Below are 24554 nucleotides of genomic sequence, written 5' to 3' on the forward strand. Positions count from 1 at the left end.
GGGGTAATAGACAAGGTTTTACAAATGAGATGTTATTTTAGTTAGATTTCAGTAAGTAGATAAAGCAGAGAGAAGTTATTCTGGGTTATGGAGACCACATGAACAAGAGGCATTCACTAAGAAATAGTAATTTTTGGTGCTTAATATGTGTCACTGTTCTATATGCTGGGGATACATCAGAGAAAAGAAAAAACAAGAAAGTCTCTGCCCTCATGGAATTTACATACTTTTGGGGGATATATGGAGGAAAAGCTCTCTAGGTGACGATTCTGAGACGAAGCATAACTGGTGATTTTGAGGATCAGCAAAAAGCCAGTTTATCTGTAACAGAGTGGTTAAGGGGGAGAGTAGTTGGAGATGAAGTCAGGGAAATCAGAGGAGAACAGTTAGCTTGGAACTTTGTAAGCCATTACAAAGTTTTTAACTTTTCTTGGGAACAAGTCTGGAAGACTTTGGAGGTTTTTGAGCAAAACTGTTCTAAATGTTTTAATGAAATTTCTCTGGCCTCTGGGTTGAATATAGACTATATAGACTAAGGGTCGAAGCAGTAACAAAACTCTTGTGGTAGTCAAGTTGAAAGAAAAGGATGATTTGCACTAGGGATGCAGTGGTGGATGTGGTGAGAAGTGGTTTGATTCCAGATATGTTTTGCAGTAGAAGAAACACAGTTTGCTGACAGTTTGTAATAGGATGTAAGAGAAAGTGAGGACTCAAGGATACCTTTAACTATGTTGGCTTAAGCTCCCGAAAGGATGGAATAACTATCACCTGAGAAGAGGGGGACTGAGAAGGGCATTTTGGGAGGAGACTTTGAGGCTTTCAGTTTTAGATGTCTTAAATATGAGATATCAGACAACTAAGTTGTGCGGTTGGGAAGCCATATATGAATCTTGAGTTCAGGGGAAAGGCTAGGCATACAGATAAAAATTTGGGAATTATCACACTATAGGTGGTATTTAAAGGTGTGAGATTGAATGATATCACTAAGAGAGTGAGTGCTGACAAAAGGAGGAAGAGATCAAAGGGCTGAACCCTGGGACAGTTTAACATTAAGATGTTGAGATGAAGAGGAGGAACCAGCAAAGGATACTGAAAAGGATTTGCTAGGGAATAGGGGAAAACCTGGAGAGTGTGAAGCAAAGCCTAGAACCTAAATGAAAGCAGCATTTCAAAGGAGTAAAGAAAGATTAGCTATGACACATGAAGGTAGTTGAGGCCTTGGAATTTATCATTGGAATTAACATTGTGACTTCTATAAAACAGTTTCAGTTAGTAGTGGAGAAAGCTTTGAATATGTTTCAGAAAGAATGAGAAGAGAGGATAGGAGAGTGAATATGGTCACCTCTTGAAGAATTTTGTTATAAAGTAGAAGAGAGAAATGAAATCAGTAACTGGAGTAAGTGGGTAAAAATAGTGTTTTTAAAAATTATTTTAAGATGGAACAAACTATAGCATATTCTTATGCTATTGGGAATGCAAAAGAGGAGCAAAAAAAATGTTACAGGAAAGACAGTGATAAATCGTTAAAACAATATTACTGCGTAGTGGACAGCATATGAGAAATGCACAGACAAAAGGATTAAAGCTTGGTCTTTGCTTGGAGAATGGAAGCATCATCCATAAAAACAGGAAAGAAAGCAAAGTACAGAGGCAAAGGTCTAGGGGCAGGTGCAGTATTGGGAAGTGTGGTTTTGGACACTATTTTGATTTTTTTCATTTTCTCAGTGAAATAGGAAGTAAGATTATTACTTGAAAGAAAAGTTGAGGGAACAGATTTTGGAGTCTCGAGATGCAAGAGGGAATGCAAAATAGTAGTTTGGTAGAGTAAAACAGTGAAAGGTTTAAGAGAATGGAGTATGATAGCTAGGTAACATTAAGGGTTCACTTGAGGTTAGTGATCATGAAGTTCATCTGAGGCCAGTCAGCGCAGATGTGTGTTTTTTTTTCTAGTCACATGTGCACTCAAAGATGCAGATCTCCTGTAGGTGGTGACTTTAATTTAACCAGGATTGGGTTCCTCGAGTATGACAAAGCAAGTGAAGGCCAAAGAAGTTGAGAAATTGCGATAGGAAGATGGAGAATGACAGTGTAAAGATGGTCGAATTAATTAATAGATTGCAGGTCTTAGTGGAGACTGAGGGTTATTGAAATTGCGAAGGGGATGAGCTGGAAAGATGAGTGTAGTGATAGAAGAGTCTGATGTTTGAAAGTGATAACATGGAATGATTTTGGTTATTGTTAATGACAAAGTCTCAAGATATGACATTCAAGGTGGGGGTGAGTGGCTGAGAAAAAGGTTGTGGATAAGATAACAGAGAGCAGTTCAAGGAATTGAGAGGCAAGAACGTTGATAGGAATTAATAGGGCTAATCCACTCATTCAGTTCTTTTTAGAAAGTGTCATTTTTTTATCTCTAAGGAGGAAAAGTGGAGGCAAAGAGGAATGTGGGAGAATCCAGGCAGAAAAACTCTGCTAATGTGGGATATTGTTTAGGGATAGACTGTTTTCCTCCCTTAGCTTTATTGAGGCATAATTGACAAATAAAAATTGTATATATTTAAAGTGTACACATGATGTTTATATATGTGTGTGTGTGTGTGTGTGTGTGTGTATGTATGTATGTATGTTGTGAAATGTTTACCACAAACTAATTAACATAATGGATAGAGTATTTTAAAGAAAGTGAGGTTCAAAGAAACGAATTTCCATTAATTTAAAAGTATACATTTAAAGTATTCTCATAGAGGCTTAAGTGTTTTGTCACAAATCAGTGAAGGTGTTCTAGACAAAAACATTCTCTGTCTCAAGAACCTTGCCACTTCCAAACTCTCCATAGTTAAAGAATCTTTTGGCTTAAATTTTATTTAGTCTGAAAAATACAGGAAATAATTTTTTGACCTAATTACCTGGATTAATTGTGCTTCCTCTTGCTATTAATGTTAACTGTTTTAAGTAAAAGAAGTTGAAACTTTTTGGCTTAATTTTAAAATTTCTTAGTTCTACTACTTTAATTTTCTTCAGGAAACTTTCGAGGGGTTTTTTTTTTTTTTTGGTATATTTTAAAATAGTAACCTTATAAGTTTATTACATATTCTGGAACAATAATGCTCTGTTTATGAGACTAATTTTTATTTGTGGTAGTCACAAGAACCTAGCTATAGCTAGATAATAGATAGTTTTTAGAATTATCAATCATGAAGTTTTCATTTACTTTTAGCTATATTCTCATTTAAGAAAGCTAAGAATCTTTACTGTCCCTTTATGCCAGGCATTTTATTAGTTGATACCAAATATTTTAATTATGTGTGATTTTAAATGGCATTTGTGATTACTTTTCTAATTTGATCCAAATTTTAATATCCTTCATTTCACAGTCTAATAATTTTTAAGTGAGATATTAGAGCTTTTCCTTAAGTGTCATTAATTTGCAATTAATGGTTGATGTGTATCAAAATCTTGTCTAGAAAATAATGTCTTCTAAAGATGGATATATTATTTTTTTTTTTTTGGAAAGAATCTTAGAAGAAAAGTGCAATTGATACTGTTTGTATCTCTGTGTGTGTGCGTGTATGTGTGTGTTAAAAGTTTTTAACCTCTGATACTGAATTTACTTAAACTTTTTCATACTGAATTGAGATTTAAAAAAATGCTCTTTTGTTTTTTAGATACCTGAAATGTTATTCAATGAAACAGGTAGTGAAGAAAAATGCAGCGACAAAAAAGGAAAAGAAGAAAAGAAAAAAAATTCAGGTATTTGGTGAAATTAATTTCATCAGATTTATATTTTGGAAATGGCTATTTTCTAATGTTATAGATCCATTAAAGATTAGTAATGATTATAAATTTGAATAATGCTCAACTGACAAAGTTATATCTCTTTTGATAAAAATTAAACTTTAAAATCCTCTTTATTTTTAAACAAATGATGTCATTTCTTATAGGACCTAATAGAATATCGTTTGAATTTAAGAAATTAAAAATTATACATTTGACCCTAATGATCTGAAGGGCCTACTTATATTGTTTAGGGTTTTTGGCTAGTACTCTAAACTTTTCATATTACTTTATCACTTAGATATGCCATTGCACACAATTTGTACATGAAAAAGTTTTATGATATTCCTTGAGTACAGAAATAATATTTTTTAAATTTATGATCTCATTATTTTTTCCAGTTCCAAATTAATTTTGAATGTGGTCTGTATATTTCTTTTATACCATAGCATATTCATTCATTTATTTGTATAATCATTTAATCATCAAAGATTTATTGAACTTGTTTTATATTAGGTACTGGCCTGGATACTGGAGATGATTTAGGAGCTCATAATCTAGTGATAGCAAGAATTATGTTATATATAAACATAAAACTCTGATAGAGCATTATAAGTGATGATGGAAGTTTTTATAAGTACTTTGGAAAGTGAAACCTCTAAATGGCAGATATTGTAGGAAGTGGACATTACTGAGAAAGGCAATTTGGGGTAAGATATTCTGGTTAGAGTGTCTAGCATGGAAAAGGCTTAGAGGAAAAAAACCAGACATTTTTATGGAACTATAAATAGCCTAAAGGCTGAAGCATAGGATGTGTAAATAGTAGAGTACTATGTGAAGAGGAAAATGTAGTCAGGGACAGGTAATAAAGAGCCATCATGTCATGCTAAGGAATTTGGATTCTAACATGTGGGTGATATGAGGTTAGAGATTTTAGTAGAGGGGTAACCAGAGTCTTGTTTTAAAAACAGAACTCTCTAGGTCCATCCCTTTCTTAAGTTATTGGAAAATAGATTGGTATAAGGAGAAACCAAAGACAAATGAACCACTATAGGAGACTTGCAGTTATCTAAGAGGAAAAAATGGACTTGGGGAGAAATTAGAAGGTAATCTAAAGGACACTTGGTTGTATAATGGCTGTGGCATCAAGGAAAAGGAATCAAGGATGTGTCTCAGGTTCTGGCTTTAAAAATTCATTAGAGTCGATTTTATTAAGTAATGTAGGGAATACGAAGGGAAATAGATTGAAGTGATGAGAGAAAGATCATGTGGTATGTTGAATCTAATATGAAATTAATATTCTTAGTCTTTTGGCCTTTGAAGTCCTGTTTCTCCCTGGGTCAAGGGGAAGTGAATAGGTAGGTGTTTTTAGGTTTGTTATCTTTTCTATTCAAGCAGCTTTTATTGAGTTTACTTAATTACATGCGTTATGTAGTTCCAATTAATTTATATAGTATGACAACATGTAGATTTATCTTTCTTGCAGCAATGAAGGTGTTCAGGGAAGGATAGAGACCATTGAAATTAAATAATTCAGAATTCATAAGGAAAATGGGAGCTATGAATAGATGTCTAGAAATGCCTGTGTACCTTTAAGCAAATATGATATCTCATATTTATGGTTACATAGGCAGAAGAATCGGGTATGAATTAAATATAGTTAAGATTATTTTATCTATTTCTTAACAGATCATGCAAATATTAAGTCATTTTTGTTTTCCAGTTGATCCTGATTTTCTAAAATCATTTTTATTAATCCATGAATCCTGTAAAGCATATGGTGCTACACCAAGCCGATATATGACCTTTTTACGTGTGTATTCTGCCATTAGTAGCAGCAAGAAAAAGGAATTATTAAAAAGACAAAGTCATTTGCAGGTACAATATTATTAATCTTGAATTATTTTGTCTATATTGAGCGAATAAACATTGTGTGTATTATAATCCATGTTGTTTATGGCATACACTTAGTATATATAAATATTATACTCTATTAAATGCCTAAAACAGTCTCACTTACCTACCTGTATTGCCCACTAGTTATAGTATGATTTTGTAATTTTTGATTCAATAATTATTCCTTTTCTTCACTGGATGGTATTTATGATAGCTTATGGTGCTGTCTTTGAAAGTCTCTTTCATATAACATCATTTTTAGAAATTCGGAAATACCTGTTATTAATTAAAACATAATATCAAAGATTGTACTTTATATAATAACCTTTTAAATCAAAATTATATTTTATAAAGAGTATTCTTATCCATTTCACTTAGTACATTCTGAACATTTTCTTTCTATATATCTCTAATTCTAGAGCTTAAACTTAAATGTGGCATTTAAAATGCCAGCCTCAGAAGTTGTCAGAGAGCATTTTCTTTTAAAGTTCTAGCTTCTTTTTGTTAGCATAATAAACTAGGACTCATCTTAATTGACAAAGTTATCTCTGTCCTTTCTAATGATTCACTTTCATTTATATTAAGTCAATAACTATACATACTTTGGGAGGATTAATTTCCTGATTTAGTTCTCTATGATGCTGTGGATAAATCACTTAAACTTGGTGAGTTACAGCCAAATTGGGTATATTAGGTAAAGTACATATGTAAAGAAATAGCCTGATGTCTGTTCTCTATGTTGGTGACTCAATAAATATTGGTTACATTCCTTTTCTGCCATTACTATCTCCCTAAATCTTCTGACAAGACCCAACTCATTATAGAAGAGAGGGAATATTTTTCATATCCATTCCTTGGATTATCCATGGGCTGTGGGATGGAGTGCCATAATGGCCAGGGTCAAACAACCACCCAAAGAATAAGTAAAGCATTTTGAATGATAGCCCACCAGAACCATATGTGAGACAATCTCTGATAAAAAAAAAAATAGGTATTGGACAGACAAGTCCAGTGTTGTCCAGTATAAGAAGAATGACCTTTGGGTTCTTTTACCTAGTCTATGAGACTGAAAAATGGAAAAGGTTTACTGAGTTTTTTTCTTGCTTTCTATTTTTCCTTCCATCTAATGCAGTACATAAAAACCTCAGTGTTTAAGCTATCAAATATGTTTCGATCTTTTTAGCTTTATTTTGATGCTTTAAAATCTGTTTTACTTTAAGCCTCTATAGAGTCTTTTCCTATATCTTAATGAGTATACAATTGAATAAATCATTATATTAGCAATAAGAAAAAACCTAAGTTCACTCGTGAATGTTTTATATATACACATTTACATTTTTGCTTGATTCTTTCTTGTAGGCTTTATTTACTATGTGTGTATAAATTTCTTTTTAAAAAATATTGCAAATGATTTTATTCATGTAGGCTGGTGTATCCAAACTTAATGAAGCTAAAGCTCTTGTGGATGAACTGAACAGAAAAGCTGGGGAACAAAGTGTATTACTTAAAACTAAGCAAGATGAAGCAGATGCTGCCCTTCAAGAGATCACAGTATCAATGCAGGTAATGTTTAGAGTGAACATAAAAATGCAAATAATAGAGAGACCATTTATACCCGATTGTTAATTAGTGTGAAGAATAACATTTTTATATGTGTGATTTTAAAAATATTTCTTTTCTATGCTGAGCAGACTGATAATATTGTGTACTTTAGCTTTTGTGGAAGAGCATGGTATTTTCCCATATTGTTTTAAAAATCATACTATAGTCTTCTTAATTCACCATATACTGATTTATCTAAACCCTATAAATATAAAAGTATAAACATTTTAAATTCACATAGATTTGTCTATAAGTGATTTTATTTGTTTACTCTCTGCTAGTTAAGTTGATATTTCCTTTTATTTTTCTTAAAATAATCTCCTTCAGGCTTTAAGGGTTTTCCTTCCTTTTATATTCTCAAGATTTACCAAGTAAGTTTTCATTCATTCTATTTATACTTTCATGATCTTATTAATATTTTGATTGTATCCTCTTTTGCCATTGTCTTTCTTTTGTTGAACCCTTTCAAAGAAGATTTCGCTGAGTTGTTTTTTTTTGCCCAGGTATTCTTTTATATGTTTATGTCCTCTCAGGATGCTCTTGCTCATTACCGTACTTTTAACTACCAACTGCATACTGACTACCACCAAATCCTTTTTTTTTGTTGTTCTTCAGACTTACTCCCTCCTCTTAGCTTCCCACTCAAATATTTAATAATCTGTTAGACACATTTTCTTGGAACTCTAATGAGCATTACAATTTGAAACAGATTCAAAACTGAACTCATAATTTTCCTCTCTTGTATTCCTTTCCTTGGATTTGTGGCACTACAATATAGCTAATTATTCAAGACAAAACTTATAAGTTTACATTAGACTTTGTTCCTTCAGTTCTTACATCTAATGAATCATTAAGTTCTATTAGTTTTATCTCTTTGATTATGTCTCAGTTATATTTGCCCATTTCCATGTTGGTGGCTATTAACCTTTCTTCAAGTACAATACTTTTTTTAAAATTTAAATTAAAACATTTACAAGACTAATGTAAAGCATCTATGTATAAAATAGATGTAAATGGTGCAAAAATTCTTAAAAATAATAAAGTTGGAAGACATGATTTAAAGACTTATTGTAAAACTACTGTAATCAAGGCAATATGATATAAGTACAGTGATAGACATATAGATCATTGGAATACCATGGAGTCCAGAAATAGACTTACACATATGCGGTCAATGATTTTAAACAAAAATGTCAATTAAATGGGGGAAAGGATAGCCTTTAAAAAAAGATAGTGCTGGAATATGGAGATCCATGCAGAGAGAAAAAAACCCAGACCTTTACCTTACAACTTAAATGAACATTAACTTCATATGGATCATAGATCTAAATGTGGAAGAAAACAGGGGAAAATCTTTATAATGTTGAAGGAGGTAAAGATTTCTTATGATATTAAAAAAGAAAATGAAAAAAATTGATAAATTGGACCTCATCAAAATTTAAAACTGCTCATTGAAATAAATCCTAAAGAAAATGAAAAGGCAAGTTACAGACTGGGAGAGATAATTTACAAAATATATATCGCATAAATGACATGTTCAGAACATATAGAAACTATTATAACTCAATAAAAATAAAACAGTCTAATTTTAAAAAATGAACAAAAGGTTGAACATAATCTGCATGAAAGAAGTCATATGAAAGATTGAAAACACATGAAAGGATGCTCATCATCATTAGTCATCAAAAGATATGCTCCTCTTGTTTTCAGTATGTGGCCTCATTCTAGTCCTTGACTGTTTGGTAATCCCAAATCCAGAGCTTCTTTGACTTAATTGCTCTGAAAAATTTTGTCCAGCCTTCTAGTGAGGAAGGGGAGTGGTATGACTCCATGAACTGTATATTTAAATTTTTTTTAAAAGTATTCTGGCAAGACTTCAAAAAGCTTTAGCTGTTCTATAATTTTCATCAGCACCTACAGCATTCTCTCATAGAATCTTCTGATTCATTCTCAACTGCATGCCTCTCTGCCTGGTCACAGCTGCTGTCCTGAGATCATTCTTCATCACCATCTGGTTTACTCCTTTGTTTCTGTGAAGTCTATCCCCAAGTGCTTCTTGGGAAAGGATTCATGGGAGATAAGCTTTGAAATTGAACTTTTATGAATGTTCTGCTCTGTCCTTGATTGGTTGGTTGGCTGGGTGCTGGGAATAACGTTCTGGGTTGGAATACATTTTCTTCAGGACATTGAAGGCATTGTTTCATTTTCTTCTAGCTTCCATTGTGATTGAAATGCTCAATACTATTTTAATTCTTGATCTTTTTGAGGCGTCCTGTTTTTGCTTTTTTTTTTTCAATTGAAATATTTTAGATCTTTGTTTTCTTTGTTCTGAAAGTTATAATTCTCCACCTTGGTTTAGGTTTATTTTCATTCACTGTGTCAGACACTATGTGGGTTCTTTCCACCTGAAAACTTATCTTGATCAATTCTGGATAATTTCCTTAAATTATTCTCTTGATAATTCCTTTTTCTCCATTTCTCTGGTCTTACTTTTTAGAATTCCTATTATTTACCCTTAGGGTTTCCTCTTCTGGTTCTTTAATTTTCATGTTTTCTAACCTTTTTTTCTTCTCTATCTTTTAGTTCTACTTTCTTGAAAATTTCCTCAACTTTGTTTTCAAATTCTGCTATTGAGTTTTTTATTTCTGTTATATTTTTAAGGAGATTTTTTAAAATATATTTTTTAAATTAAGTTTATTGGGGTAACATTGGTTAATACAATAATATATTTTCAGGTATACATTATCATTTGACATCTGTATATTCTGTTGTGTGTTTACTACCCAAAGTCCAGTTTCCTTCAGCTACTATATCAGGAGATTTTATTTTTTTTGAACTTCTAAATGTTTTCTTTTTGCAGTAGACTTTTTTTTTTTTGGTTAAATTGTTATAATATCTTTACTTAGCTGTCAGAGGATATTTTATAAAATTTCCTTTCCTAAATATATTTAATTTCCCCCCCTATTTGATTGCTTTCTCACTATTCATAAAAGAAGCTTTCTTTTTATGTCTGGTCATCTTTATTGGAAATTTGAATATGGGAAGGGGACTTACATATTGTGAGCTTCACAGGAGGGTTATCTGGACTGATTCGAATTACATAGTGAAAAGATTTCACCTGATATGTCAAAATAAGTTCATTGGCATATGGGAAATTTTTAAAGGCAATAACATTTCCAGATAATTGATGGGTATGTACATATTCAGTGTTTTCAAAATAATTTTATTGAGTACCTGACTTGGTAAGTAATATATCAGAAAGTCAGATGTAATTTTCATACCATAAAACTTTAGCATATTTTTTTCTCAAGGCATTTTGGAACCAAATTAATATAAATATTTATTTAAAGCAACCAGCTATTTTTATTGTTAAAGTCTGTGAAATACTTCTGACCTTTAAAGAGTATTTTGAAATGTGAAAAAGTGAAAGCTACATAAAGGATAATGCTGTTGATAATTGTATATTTATAAAAATACTCAGCACTTTGTGGGCCTTTATACTCTTGAACTCTAATAAGCATTAGTAATAGACACTGACTGCTGTGGGATGTTCTGAGAAGATGTTTTTCTGAGACTATAGCTAATTGTGTTGCCTAACAGAAGAATAAGTATGCATCTCATATTATAATTTAAATAATTTTGCTTAATTTTAAATAACAAACATTTCTATTAGGTATTTTGTAAAAAAGTACAGTCTAGAGCTACAACTTAAATACCAATGTGTGCAACTTCTAAAGCTTGCAACTCTAGGTTTGTGACATAGGAAAATACAAATTAAGTGCTGTAAGAGCTAAGAATAGAGATAACTTCCAAATGGAAGAGCAAGTTAGTAAAAGAAAGAACACATCAGCTGGGCCTTTAAGGAAGATTTTGATGTGTGTAGATGGAAAAAATAACTCCCCATAGAGGAATCGTAGCAAAAATACAAAGGTGGAAATGCTGTGTATTATAGAAAATTCCATTTGAGCTGGTGTGTAAAGTACCTGAAAATAAGAGTGGAATATAAGGAAAAGTTGGTTGGTTCAGTAAGTCTCAACTTTGGCAATAGATTGGAACCATCTGGAAAGTTTAAAATTATCTGTGTACTAGCTGCATCCACATTAAATATATCAACATGTTTGGCAAGGGGATACCCTGCATTTGTTTTTAAGCTACCTGAATGATTATAATATGGTTGAGAACAACCGTTATAAGGACTTTTGAAATATCTCTTGACAAATTTCTTCTTTGGTTTTTCTATTAGCATAAATAAACCAAATAAAAATATTTATAATATTAAAGCATTTTTATATATGTGGGACCATTGATTTTACATTCATGAGCAAAAAGTTCATATGTTATTGATATATAATTTAGGGTTCTTTGAACTTTACTAATATTGGTTCATATATTTGCCATCATTTTTTATTTCAATTTTTGTCTAAAATGAAGTATATAGACACAAACTTCTAATATACTGTCAGTAGTCTCTAAGATATTAGTCTCTACTATTAGAATTATAGAAGACTTCATTTTTAGTTTTCTCATTTATGAAATGAACATAGTGGAACAGACCTCTCTGGGTTCTTTGTTGGCAAATATTAAATGTGTGTTATGATAATTTTCTAAATTATGCTTTTCTGACCTGTTTGATTTTTCTATAATAAGCATTTATTGCTTTGCTATTAAAAAATTAAAACAAGTAAAGCATCCAAATTTTCTGATAGTGTGTATGTTTATATATATATATATATATATATATATATATATTTTACAAAATTATATCATTGGTTTCCTGGGCACATTTGAAACTCATGTCAGTTACCATCAGGAAAACATTTAATAGAAAATGTTATTTAAAAATAAATTATATTTTTTGGTATCATGCTTTTCAATATTGAGTGCATTAAAATTGATTGGAATGCCATTTAAATATTCCTATAGGATGCCAGTGAGCAAAAGACAGAACTTGAAAGACTAAAGCACAAAATAGCAGAAGAAGTTGTTAAAATTGAAGAAAGAAAAAACAAAATTGATGATGAATTAAAAGAGGTACAGGTAAGTTAAAAAAGGAAACATTGTAAGGGTCATTTACATTTTTGACTACCAATTATGTAGGAGTTTAAACATAATTTGCTCCTTATTTTCTAATAGTATTATCAAAAGTGGCTTTAACCAGAATATTATTTATAAAAGTGAAGCAGGAAGAAAAGTCTTCCAGGAGAAGTAAGTGAATTAACTGATGATAATTAAAAATAATCTTTGTTTTCCATGACCCATGTTGTTTTGACTATAGAGGAAAAAAAATGTGTTGTAGGTAAATTAAGATGAACTCTTGGGTTCTTTTTCTCAAGCTTTGACTAAATTAGCCAACTAGTCTTAGAAAATAAAGAATCTCTTGAAAACGGCAAATCGTCTTAAAACAAATTATATTTTCCTTATTAGACATTTGCAGTTATGGTGGCAAGAACTCTTACTGTCTCAACTTGAACATTTTGTACTTTGTGTGTTTTAAAGCATTTTTATATTTGAAGAAAAAGGGTATTTGTAACTAGAGTCATTTTTATTAAAATGATAAGTATTCAATAATTTGTAAAGAGTTAACAATTTTTTCATATAATTTTTTGGGAAGTAAAAAAGCCCCCTTTTTTTTAGCCTCTAGTCAATGAAGCTAAACTAGCAGTTGGAAACATTAAGCCAGAATCCCTTTCAGAAATTCGCTCACTGCGTATGCCACCTGATGTAATCAGAGACATTCTTGAAGGTGTTTTAAGGTTGATGGGTATCTTTGATACATCTTGGGTGAGCATGAAAAGGTAAGTTTTTGAATATGTGAAAATGTTATTTCATCAAAGAATTACACGTTGCTTCATGTTTTTAAGAATTTTTTATATTGTTTCTTAAACCAAACTACTACATCTATTTGCTTAGTTACACACTTTGCCCTGATGTTTCGAGATATTCTATGTAATCATATATTAGGATCTATATTTTCCTTTCTCCATAGTGATTGTTAAAAGTATCAAAACAGGAGAATCTTAAAATCTTTAAGAATATCTGAAGAAATATAATCATTTATTTGGTCCTCACACAGTACAGAGCATTATATTTACAGTGTTTACTGATGAAGAAAATATAATCGCTATTCTCAAAGAGTCTTGCACTCTTGGCAGAGACAGAGAGAAAGGGAGCAAGAGTGAGAGCCATATAATTATTACCAGCGAGATGTAAACTAGAAGAGAAAAGGTTGAGTATTAACTAAATATGCAACTATATAGCTTTAGGTTTTACATAACAATGCTCTTGTGGTTTGTGCTGATATTCAATTCCATTTTAGGATTTAAGTTGATGGTAAAGTTAGTTTTCTATCTGGAGATGGGAAAGAACACTTTAAAATACCTTTAAAATATTAAAATACTTTAAATAAAAAATACCTTAGGTTTATGGAACACTTAAAATATTTTTCTTAGGAATCAGAAAATCTTGCATATCCTAGAATATATGAATACCTAGTAGCTCACATAAAGGGATGTGGATAGAATAACATGTTTCTAATTTCTTCATTTCACTGCTCTGAGCTATTCACAGAATATTAGAAAAGTTGTGTATCTTTTTGGAGTTCTTCCTTGTTGTCTGTAAAAAAAAAAAATCGTTGTCCATTAGAAGCTTAACTACTTCCATCCCATATTTTTTTGTTAGCTAATAGATTAAAAGTATTACATTATTTTCTTAAATTGATATTTTTGTAAGAAATAGCAAATTTTATTTAAATTCATTTGAAATAATATACTTTAATTTTAGTTTCCTTGCAAAAAGAGGTGTGAGAGAAGACATAGCAACCTTTGATGCACGAAATATTCCAAAGGAAATAAGAGAGAGTGTTGAAGAACTTCTTTTTAAAAATAAAGGATCTTTTGATCCAAAGGTAATTTTTAACAGTTATGCCATAAATTCTATTTCCATGCTATATAATAAATATCTTGGTTGTTAAAATGTGATGACTTATCATTACTGATTGTTTAGATTGCTTAAAAAACTTAAAATATATTTTTTAAAAATCTATAGGTATTATAGGTTGAAGCATTCACCAGAAGAATTAGGTAAACTAGAATCCAGGTTGGGGGTTGTGTGCAAATTTATTGTCTTGTCGTAAGTAGTATTTGAATCTTACTATCTGCTGTCAAATGTTAAGTTCCTAGTCCATCAGTTCTTAACTTGTAACTATTCTGGTATGCTTTTCTGTCTTCCTGTGTACTTGTTATATATAACAAATGTCTGCGTTAGGCTACTTGTATCTAATTTTAGCAAATAGTTTAAATTTCATGATTCTGGTATTTTTTTAGATGTCTTGTTCAAAATATGTACATCTTTGATACTAATAGCAGTGGTTTTAAAGTTGCTTTTATCTAATAAAGAAGTATCCCATGTATAGAGAGAAAGAATTGATGCTCGAACATTGCAGACAGACACATAGTCATTATAAATGTGACTGATAGAGTAATTACGTTGCAATAAATTATCGTTATGTTAAAGATTGTATGTAGTTCAAAAAGATTTGTTTTAATGCAAAAAGTAAAAAAGATCTTAAGATAGCAATTCACTTTATTTTAGCTGTAAATCCAAAACTTTATTTAGAGGGATAAGTCATGAAATAAATGCTTAAGTCCATATACTACTAGCATTAACTTTTATTTGAAATTAAGTTGGGATGCTGAATAACTTCTGATGGGTTTTTCAGAATGCTAAGCGTGCCAGTACTGCAGCTGCTCCTTTGGCTGCCTGGGTTAAAGCAAATGTGCAGTATTCCCATGTCTTGGAACGAATTCAGCCTTTGGAAACTGAACAGGCGGGATTAGAATCGTAAGTGAATATAAAATATAAACAATTCTAACCTTTATTATTCTCATCAACTTGATGACTTAGTTATATTATTAACATTTATTTAGGATTTGTTTTTTATCTATATCTAAAAAGGCAGCTGACAATAAGAAAACATATAAAGTGAGTCAATTAAGTACAAATTAAATGTTAAACAGACCAAAAAAAAGAAAAAAAGAAAAAAGAATTAGGAGATGGCTAGTAGAACCAACTCACTCTTTTTCCTAGCATTATTATGTTGGTAGAAATTTCTTTAGAAAGAGCTAAAGTTTTGAAAAGGAATAATGTTAAAGTACAAAAACTAGGTTTTGGAAATTTAGGGCTTTTATATTTGTTTTCATCTTGTAAGTGCTAGGAAATACTTAGTATGTATTTTCAAAAACGTTGTCTGGCAGGTGGGGGAAAATTTAACCATTTACTTTTGGGGCTTAAAACTTCAATTTGTTATTCTCTTTGCTATTGTATTTTATTTTATTTTCAATGCAGACTAAGAGGTAAGTTATGTTCTTGATTGTTCAGTTTTTGACATCATCTATTCTTATTCTGGACAAGGATTTGAACTTGTTCTGAACTCAGTTTTCTCAATTTTTATGTTAAATTATTAAATGTTTATGTTATTTTTTCTAAGTATTTTCACATCTGAGACATAAGTTTTATGAGTATATTTTCTTGTATACCTTTTTATTATTTTTAATATTAATAACTGCCTCATTTTTTTGGTTGTTTTTTTGTTTACATTTTACAAATTTATCTGTGACCTTCTTTTCAGACCCTAAAACATACTCAGAATATATGTGTTCCTTTAATTTTTTTCTTAGCATTATAGAGCCTTTTGTCCTTCTGTTCCAATGTGGATTAATTCTTCCCTAGGCCTACTGCTTACAGCTATTATCTTGAGACTTCTCTTCATTTTTCTGGGGATTACTATTGTATTTTTTTCTGATTATATTCTTTTATTATGGGTCCTTGCCTTACTCTTTCTTAGTTTAGTCCTTCATTTTTCTAGAAGGCATCTTCCACATTAGCTTTCTAAGAAAGGATAAATGGGATAAAAAATATTTTGAAATCTTGCATGTCTAAAATTATCTGTATTATCATTATATGTGATCAATAATTGGAGCTAAGTTTAGAATACTAGGCTGGGAATAGTTTGAGCTCACAATTTTGAAGGCCTTATTCTATTGTAGTGGTTCTCAAAGTGTGGTCCCTAAATCAACTGCATTATTGTTACCTGGGAAGTTGTTAAAAGTACACATTTTTGTGCTCCATTCATACTGAATCAGATATGCAGAGTGGGGAGGAGAGAGGTCTTGCAGTCTGTCTTTGGAGAAACCCTCCAGTTGATTTGTGCAATGTACAAATGCCCAGCAGTATGCAGCCATATGGACTGACCATTTGATAGCAACCTCTCAATATTTGTGGGTATTTGGTGTGGGGGAAGGAAGTCACCCATTTCTCTAGAAGAATCCTCATAGCTTCTGCATAGGGTGTGAATAAAAGTAGATGGGGCCTGATGAGGGATATAATCTTGATTTCCAGGACTGTGATAAGAAGATAGTCCCACTTTTAATGGAGGAAGGAATTTATAATATCGACTACTGAACAATCCTCTGCATTTAGCTCTGTTATCTTCAGAGTCATCTGTTGTCTACATTTCTTGAGCATTTTAGAAGTCTTGTTTTGGCTTTTCTTCTTGCAGCCATTTGACTTTTTGTATTCTGGTACGTTATCACCTTTCAAATTTTTATTAAAGTTACTCTTTTGCAATACTTTTCTCTCTCATTCTCTTTATCATTGTACATGTAAATCTTTTTTATTCCCTTGGTTTCATTTGATAGGGTTTTAGAGAGGGGATAGAAAATAAATGACCATGTTTACTCTACCATTTTTATCCAGAAATCTACACATACAAGTGTTTTTAAATGTAGACTCCTGGAAGTGGTATGGGTAAGTCAGAGAATACGCTTAAAAAATTTATTAAATTTGCTGGGATGACATTGCTTAATAAAATTATATAGGTTTAAGCGTATCATTCTATAGTACGTATTCTGTATATTGCATTGTGTGTTCACCATCCAAAGTCAACTCTCTTTCCGTCACCATATATTTGACCCCTCTTTACTCTCTTCTACCTTTCACCCATCCCCCCTTTTTTCTGGTAACCACTATACTGCTGTCTGTGTCTGAGTTTTTGTTGTTTTGTTGCTTTCAGTTTTATATCCCACATACGAATGAAATCATATGGTTCTTGAGTTTTCCATCTGACTTATTTCATTTAGTATGAGATTCTCAAGATTGATGCATATTATCACAAATGGCAGTATTTCATCTTTTCTTATGGCTAAGTAGTATTCTATTCTATATATGTACCACATGTTCTTTATCCAGTCATCTATTTAAGGACACTTCAGTTGTTTCCATGTCTTGGCCACGGTGAATAATGTTGCAATGAACATAGGGGTACGTGTAACTTTACGAATAAATGTTTACAAATTTTTTGGTTAGATACCCAGAAGAGGGATTGCTGGGTCATATGATAACTCTAGTCTTAGTTTTTTGAGGAACCTCCATACTGTTTTCCATAGTGGCTGTACCAGTTTACATTCTCACTAGCAGTCTACGATGGTTCCTTTTTCTTTACAGCCTCTCCAACACTTATTTCTTGCCTTGCTGATAATAGGCATTCTAACAGGTGTGAGGAGGTACCTCATTGTGGTTTTGATTTGTATTTCTCTTATAGCTCGTGAAGTTGAGCATCTTTTTATATATCTTTTGGCTATATGTCTTCTTGGAAGAAGTGCCTGTTCAGGTCCTCTGCCCATTTTTTAATTGGATTTTTTTTTTTATTGTTGAATTGTATGAGTTCTTTGTACATCTTATTGTAGGCATTGTTTGCAAATATCTTCTCTCATCCAGTTGGTTGCCTCTTTGTCTTGTTGATGGTTTCTTTTGCTGTGCAGAAGCTTTTTAATTTGATGTAGTCTCATTCATTTATTTTCCTTTTACTTCCCTTGCTTTTGAGGTCAAATTCATAAAATCCTCATTGCAATGTCTATGAGTTTAATGCCTGTGTTTCCTTCTCGGCAATTTATTATTTCAGGTCTTATATTTAGGTCTTTGATCCATTTTGAGTTGATGTTTGTATAAGGCAACTGATAGCAGTCTAGTCATTCATTTGCACGTGGCTTTCCAATTTTCCCAGCACCATTTATTGAAGAGGCTTTCCTTTCTCCATTGTTTGTTTTTGGCTCCTTTGTCGAAAATTATTTGCCCAAATATATGTGGGTTTATTTATGGGTTCTCAACTCTGTTCCATTGGTCTGTGCTTCTGTTTTTCTGCCAATACCATGCTGTTTTGAATATTGTTGCTTTGTAGTATAATTTGATACCTCCATACCTCCAGTTTTGTTTTTTTTCCCAAGAATGCCTTGGCCTTCCAAGGGGAATTAAGGGGCCCAAAAAAAACCGAAGAATTTTTTTGTTGTTGTTCTATTTCCTTAAAAAATGTCATTGGGATTTTGATGGGGATTGCTTTAAATCTGTATATTGTTTTGGTTAATATGGCCATTTTAACTATGTTAATTCTTCCAATCCACAAATGCAGAATATCTTCCATTTCTTTATATTTTCTTCAGTTTCTTTTAATAATGTCTTGTAGTTTTCAGTATATGGATCTTTCACATCCTTTGTTAAGTTTATTTCTAGCTATTTTATTCTTTTTTTTGCAATTGCAAAAGGAATAATTTTTTTTTCATTTCTTTTTCTGAAATTTTATTGTTAGTGTATAGGAATTCAAAGGATTTTTATACATTGATTTTTGTATCTTACAACTTTACAGTATTTGTTCATTGTTTCTAATAGTTTTTGGTGGAGTCTTTAGGGTTTTCTATATAAAGAATCATGTTGTCTGCAAAAAGTGACAGTTTGAATTCTTCATTCCCAATTTGGATGCCTTTAATTTTTTTCTTTTGTCTGATTGCTCTGGCTAGGACTTCCAGTACTATATTGAATAACAGTGGTAAAGGGTGCATCCTTGTCTTGTTTCTCATCTTAGGGGAAAAGTTTTTAGTTTTTCACCATTGAGTATGATATTGGCTGAGGATTTGTTACATATGGCCTTTATTATGTTGAGGTGCTTTCCTTTTGTATGCGTTTTATTGGGTATTTTATTCGTAAATGGATGTTGTATCTTGTCAAATGCTGTTTCTGCATCTATTGATACGATCATATAATTTATTTCTAATCTTTATTTTGTTAATATTTATCACATTGATTTGCATATGTTAAACCATCCTTTGCACCCCTGGTATGAACCCCACTTGATCATGATGTGTTATCTTTTTAATGTATTGTTGTCTTCAAATTTTTATTCTGTTTAGGATTTCTGTATCTGTATTCATCAGAGATATTGGTCTGTAATTTTCTTTTTTGAGTGTGTTATCCTTGCCAGGTTTTGGTATCAGGGAATTGTTGGTTTTGCCTCATAAAATGAATTAGCATAGATGCCTCTTATTCAGTTTTTTGGAAGATTTTGAGAAGGATAGGTATTAAATCTTCTTTGCATGTTTGATAGAATTCACTAATGAAGTCATCTAGTCCTGGACTTTTACTTTTTTGGGGGTTTTTGATGATTGTTTCAATTTCCTTACCGTTGATTGGTCTATTTAGATTTCCTAGTTCTTTGTGATTCAGTCTAGGAAGATTATCTATTTCTAAGAACTTGTCCAATTCTTCTAGATTATTGAATTTGGTGGCATATAGTCTTTCATAGTATGGTTTTTTGTATTTCTGTGGCGTTGTCATAATTTCTCCTAGTTCATTTCTGATTTTATTTGAGACATTTCTCTTTTTCCCTTAGTCCAGACGGAGGTTCGTCCATTTTATTAGTCTTTTCAAAGAACTTGGTTGCATTAATTTTGTCTATTGCCTTTTTTTTCTATTTCATTTAATTCTGCTCTAATTTTTATTATTTCTTTTCTTTTACTAACTTTGGGTTCATTTGTTCTTTTTCTAGTTCTTTATGTTGAACTGTTAGGTTTACTTTGGATTTTTCTTGTTTTTTTTGAAATAGGCCTGTAATGATATAAACTTCCCTCTTATTGTTTCTTTTGCTCTATCCTGAAAGTTTTGATATGTCATATTGTCATTCTCATTTGTCTCTATGTATCTTTTGATCTTTTCTTATATTTCTTCTTCAACCCAGTCTTAGCATGTAGTTTAATCTCCACATATTTGTAGTTTTTCCTTTTTTCGTGCTGTTGATTTCCAATTTCAAAGCATTGCGGTTGGAGAATATGCTTGGTATGATTTCAGTCTTCTTAAATTTGCTGAGGCTAGTTTTGTGTCTCAAGATATGGTCTATTCTTGAGAATATTCCATATGCACTAGAAAAGAATGTGTAACTTGCTGTTCTGGGATGAAAGGCTCTGTAAATATCAATCATGTTCATTTGGTCTAATGTGTTATTTAAGGCTGATTTCCTTATTGATTTTTTGTTCAGATGATCTGTTCATGGCTGTCATTTGGGAATTTAGATCACCTCTTATAGTTGTGTTTTGGTCAGTTTTTCCCTTTAGTTCTCTTAGTACAGCTTTATATATTTTAGTACTCCCGGAGAATATACTTTTAATTTTAGCATCGTTTTCAAATAAAATTCTAAGTAAAATTATAATGACTACTGAATTATTCTGTTGTTATTTATTTACTGCAAGATTACATTTTAAGGTGCTGTTGCTGCATTTTTTTGGCATCTAAAATAGATTGACTTTTATAAAATTGAATTATATTTTAGAAATTTGAAGAAAACTGAAGACAGAAAAAGGAAACTAGAGGAACTTCTTAATTCTGTTGGTCAAAAAGTATCAGAACTCAAAGAAAAGTAAGTTTATAAATGTATACCCCCAGTCAATGCCTGAAAATGTGGATAGTACTGAAGCCTATTTCTGCTGTGTTTTTTCTTATACATACATACCTATGCTAAAGTTTAATTTATGCATTAGGTGCAATAAGATATTAACAATAACATAATAAAATGGAGCAATTATAATGAAATACCATAATAAAAGTTATGTGAATGTAGTCACTGGTTTCAGGGGATCCCTTGTTGAAGTCTTAATATATACTCATTACTTTTTGATGTAACATGTTACCATCAATAGGAACACATTTTCTGTTCACATCTTTACCCACAAATTTAATGCCTTTTCCATCTTAACTAAGCACTTATCAGGCACTGTGGCCATAACTTTTGTGGCTTGAGATTCAGCAGCAAAACTAGCATGAATTTCTTTTTTCTTTTTCACAATTTCACAGCTAGAAGATTCATTGTTACCATAGATCTTAGTAACCTCGGCATCTGCTTTTTTAATTATTATTAAGTCAGGAACTTTCACCTTTTCGCTTAAACAAAGCACTTTGCAGCTTTTCTTTGATATGTTCGAACTGCCAGCATCACTACTCTTGCACCTTAGGGTCATTATTAAGTAAAATAAGTGTTACTTGAATACAGGCACTGTGATACTGTGACAGTTGATCCGATAAAGCAGATGGTTGCTAAGTGACTAACAGCAGGTAGCAGATACAGCATGGATATCCTGGACAAAGGGATGATTCATTTCTTGGGCATGAAAATATTTGAGGATGGCATGAGATACATCACGCTACTCAGAATGGCTTGCAATTTAAAATTTATGAATTATTTGTTTCTGGAATTTTTCATTTAACTTTTTTGGACTGTAGTTGACCGAAGGTAACTGAATCCCTAGAAAACAAAACCACAGGGGGTGGGGTGGAGACTACTATGTGAGATTAAATATAGTATATGTTATCATTTGCTTTCAGTTTTATGAAACTGAAACTTTTCTAAAAACATTTTTTTTCAAATGATGTGTTACATTTCCTTTTTTTCTTAAGGAAGAAATATAAATTATTGTACCAAAAAGGAATTTGTTAGACTAAAAACTACCAATTTTTCTCTATATGTAGTCAAGAATAATATTCTCTTTATATTTATATATATTTACTCATAGAAAAAAAACCCCAAAAACCTCAAACTCATAAATTCAATGTTTTTGATATTCTTGAATATTTTTTACGTTAGAAACATAGGAAAGAAATCACATTATTTTCTTCCAGGTATAATTTGTGAACTGTAAGAAAAATATTTCATTCTTTTTAGTATCATATGCTCAGAATCAGTATTTAATATTCAGCTAATTGTTTAATATTTATTGAGTAGTTAGCTATGGTAGTAATGTTTGATTCCGTTTATAAGTCATTTGCACATGTGTGAGGTGTTGTACTAGACACCTTAAACATTTATCTTTTTTAGTACTTAAAACAATACTAAAAGGTGGATATTCTTCCATTTTGCATATTAGGAAGCTGAAGATTAGAAAAGTTACTTTTTGGCTAAGTTGAGCAGCTAGTAAATGACTAAGCTAGCATTAAAATCTCGATTTGCCTAACTTTATGAATTTCCTGTTCTTAATCACTATATAATACTACCAGTATTTTAGGAGGATTATTATGAAAAAATTTGGAATTAACTTTTAATTTTGAGTGAAACAAAATGGCATTTTCCATTTTAGAGTCATTGTCAAGAATGAGTGAATTCTTGTTAACAGTAGTTATTTATCATGATCCTTAATTAAGATTTAATTAACTCTAGGTTGTGAGTGACAATCTTATTTTCGGTTATTTATAAAGAAGAAGAGAGTTGAAAAATAAGCATGATCTATCAATTTTTAAATTCTAATTAGACAAAATTAAGGAGACATTTGCCATTTTTAATATCACTTGTACAGAAATGTGCAAGTAAATTTAATCAAATATATACTGCAAAACCATGTACAAGGTGTAGTATGAATTGTTGAGGTAAGTAAAGGTGTTATGGTCTGTTTCCAGATCCAAAGTAGTGCATCCAATGGATTTTATGAGATGATGGAAATGTTATATAATCTGTGCTATCCAATATGGTAGTCACTAGTAATTTGAGACTATTGAGAATTTGGAATGTGGGTAATACGACTGAGGAACTGAATTTCAAATTATATTTAATTTTCATTAATTTAAATCTCAGTAGCCACATGTGGCTGGTGGCTACCCTATTGGATATCTGTGTTCTATAGTGTTGTATGTCTAAGAGAAGGAATAGAGCACTTCAACAGGCAATGATGTATGCTGTAAAGTACATCAAACTTAATATCAGACACACCCACACATGAATTTTAGATCCTCTGTTGATTCTTGGTGAGAACCGTGCAGTAATCTGTTTGGATATGTTTCCATATCCTGTGCATTTGTAGGCAATTAACATAAGTGTTGAAGGACTAACTAATCATGTGGAATATTATTAGTTTATGTAATAGAATAATAAATTTGTACAAGTATTTTTTTAGGAAAATAATTTAAAAAGAGTTACAAACTTTGGTGAATGGATATATAGGGGGAGAATATATACTGTTGACTGAATATTTGAGGTGAAGTTTAAAATTTTGTTTTTTATAGGTAGATGTTTGAGAGAATTAGAGTGAGGAGTGGGATAGGGATGAGGAAGGGATGGAAGATATTCTGAATATATCCTGAAGAAGGGCATAGCAGATAAAGGATAGAGCATTTTATGAAAATATAAAATTATTCAGATGTTTACATATAATTTTGCTGGACTGGAATAGAATAAAATAAAACTGAAACGATAGATTGGATCAACCTGTGACAGGGCCTTCAATGTCAAATGGAGAAGTTTGAACAGGGACTTAAATTAAGTCTCTGTGAGAATGCTACACTTTAAGTATGTATGTATTGGCACATGTGTCTGTTCTGTTGATGATATTTTGACACAATATTATCAGTAGTATCATTAATTAAATTTTCATATAAAAGTTTACTACTTAAGGTTAATTAATCAAATCCCTCTTAAATCTCTTTGCCTTTAATTAGATTTTAATGTTTTCATAGATTTCAGAGCAGGACTTCAGAAGCTGCCAAACTTGAATCTGAAGTAAGCAAAGCACAAGAAACAATTAAAGCTGCAGAAGTCTTAATTAATCAGCTTGATAGAGAACACAAGAGATGGAATACACAGGTTTGTTTGAGAGAGAGGTCAAAAAGGGGCTTCCTTTAAAATACAGGAATTCTGTAATGTTGTCTATTTGTTTAAAAAAGGAAAGAAATACCCATTAAATTTCAGCTTAAGATAAATAATCTAGATATTAATGGCTGTTATGTGAATTAATCTTTAAGCAAAGTATCTTTATATGAATGGATTTGAGACAAAACAACCTATCCCTTTTTTAGTTATCTATGTTAATGTGGAGAAGAGCAGGGACAAAATGAGTCCATGGAAAATTGGACACTCTAAGCTTAGAGATTTTTTTTTTTTTTAATTTAACTTCACCAGGACAATAACCTAAGGAATTGACAGC

At 31.4% G+C, this 24554-nt stretch overlaps 1 protein-coding gene across 1 annotated transcript in view; it reads left to right on the forward strand.

Moving 5' to 3' along the window:
- Positions 1 to 24554, forward strand: part of DYNC2H1 (dynein cytoplasmic 2 heavy chain 1) — a 274915-nt gene that overhangs the window by 81749 nt on the left and 168612 nt on the right. The window contains exons 48-57 of the mRNA XM_023535396.1: positions 2419 to 2477; positions 3666 to 3750; positions 5498 to 5652; positions 7096 to 7233; positions 12196 to 12309; positions 12907 to 13067; positions 14053 to 14176; positions 14990 to 15111; positions 20921 to 21007; positions 24088 to 24214. Of these exons, the coding sequence (XP_023391164.1) occupies positions 2419 to 2477; positions 3666 to 3750; positions 5498 to 5652; positions 7096 to 7233; positions 12196 to 12309; positions 12907 to 13067; positions 14053 to 14176; positions 14990 to 15111; positions 20921 to 21007; positions 24088 to 24214 (1172 nt within the window). The remainder of the gene's footprint in view (positions 1 to 2418; positions 2478 to 3665; positions 3751 to 5497; positions 5653 to 7095; positions 7234 to 12195; positions 12310 to 12906; positions 13068 to 14052; positions 14177 to 14989; positions 15112 to 20920; positions 21008 to 24087; positions 24215 to 24554) is intronic.

The sequence above is a fragment of the Pteropus vampyrus genome, unplaced genomic scaffold (assembly GCF_000151845.1).
Source record: "Pteropus vampyrus isolate Shadow unplaced genomic scaffold, Pvam_2.0 Scaffold139, whole genome shotgun sequence".
NCBI lineage: Eukaryota > Metazoa > Chordata > Mammalia > Chiroptera > Pteropodidae > Pteropus > Pteropus vampyrus.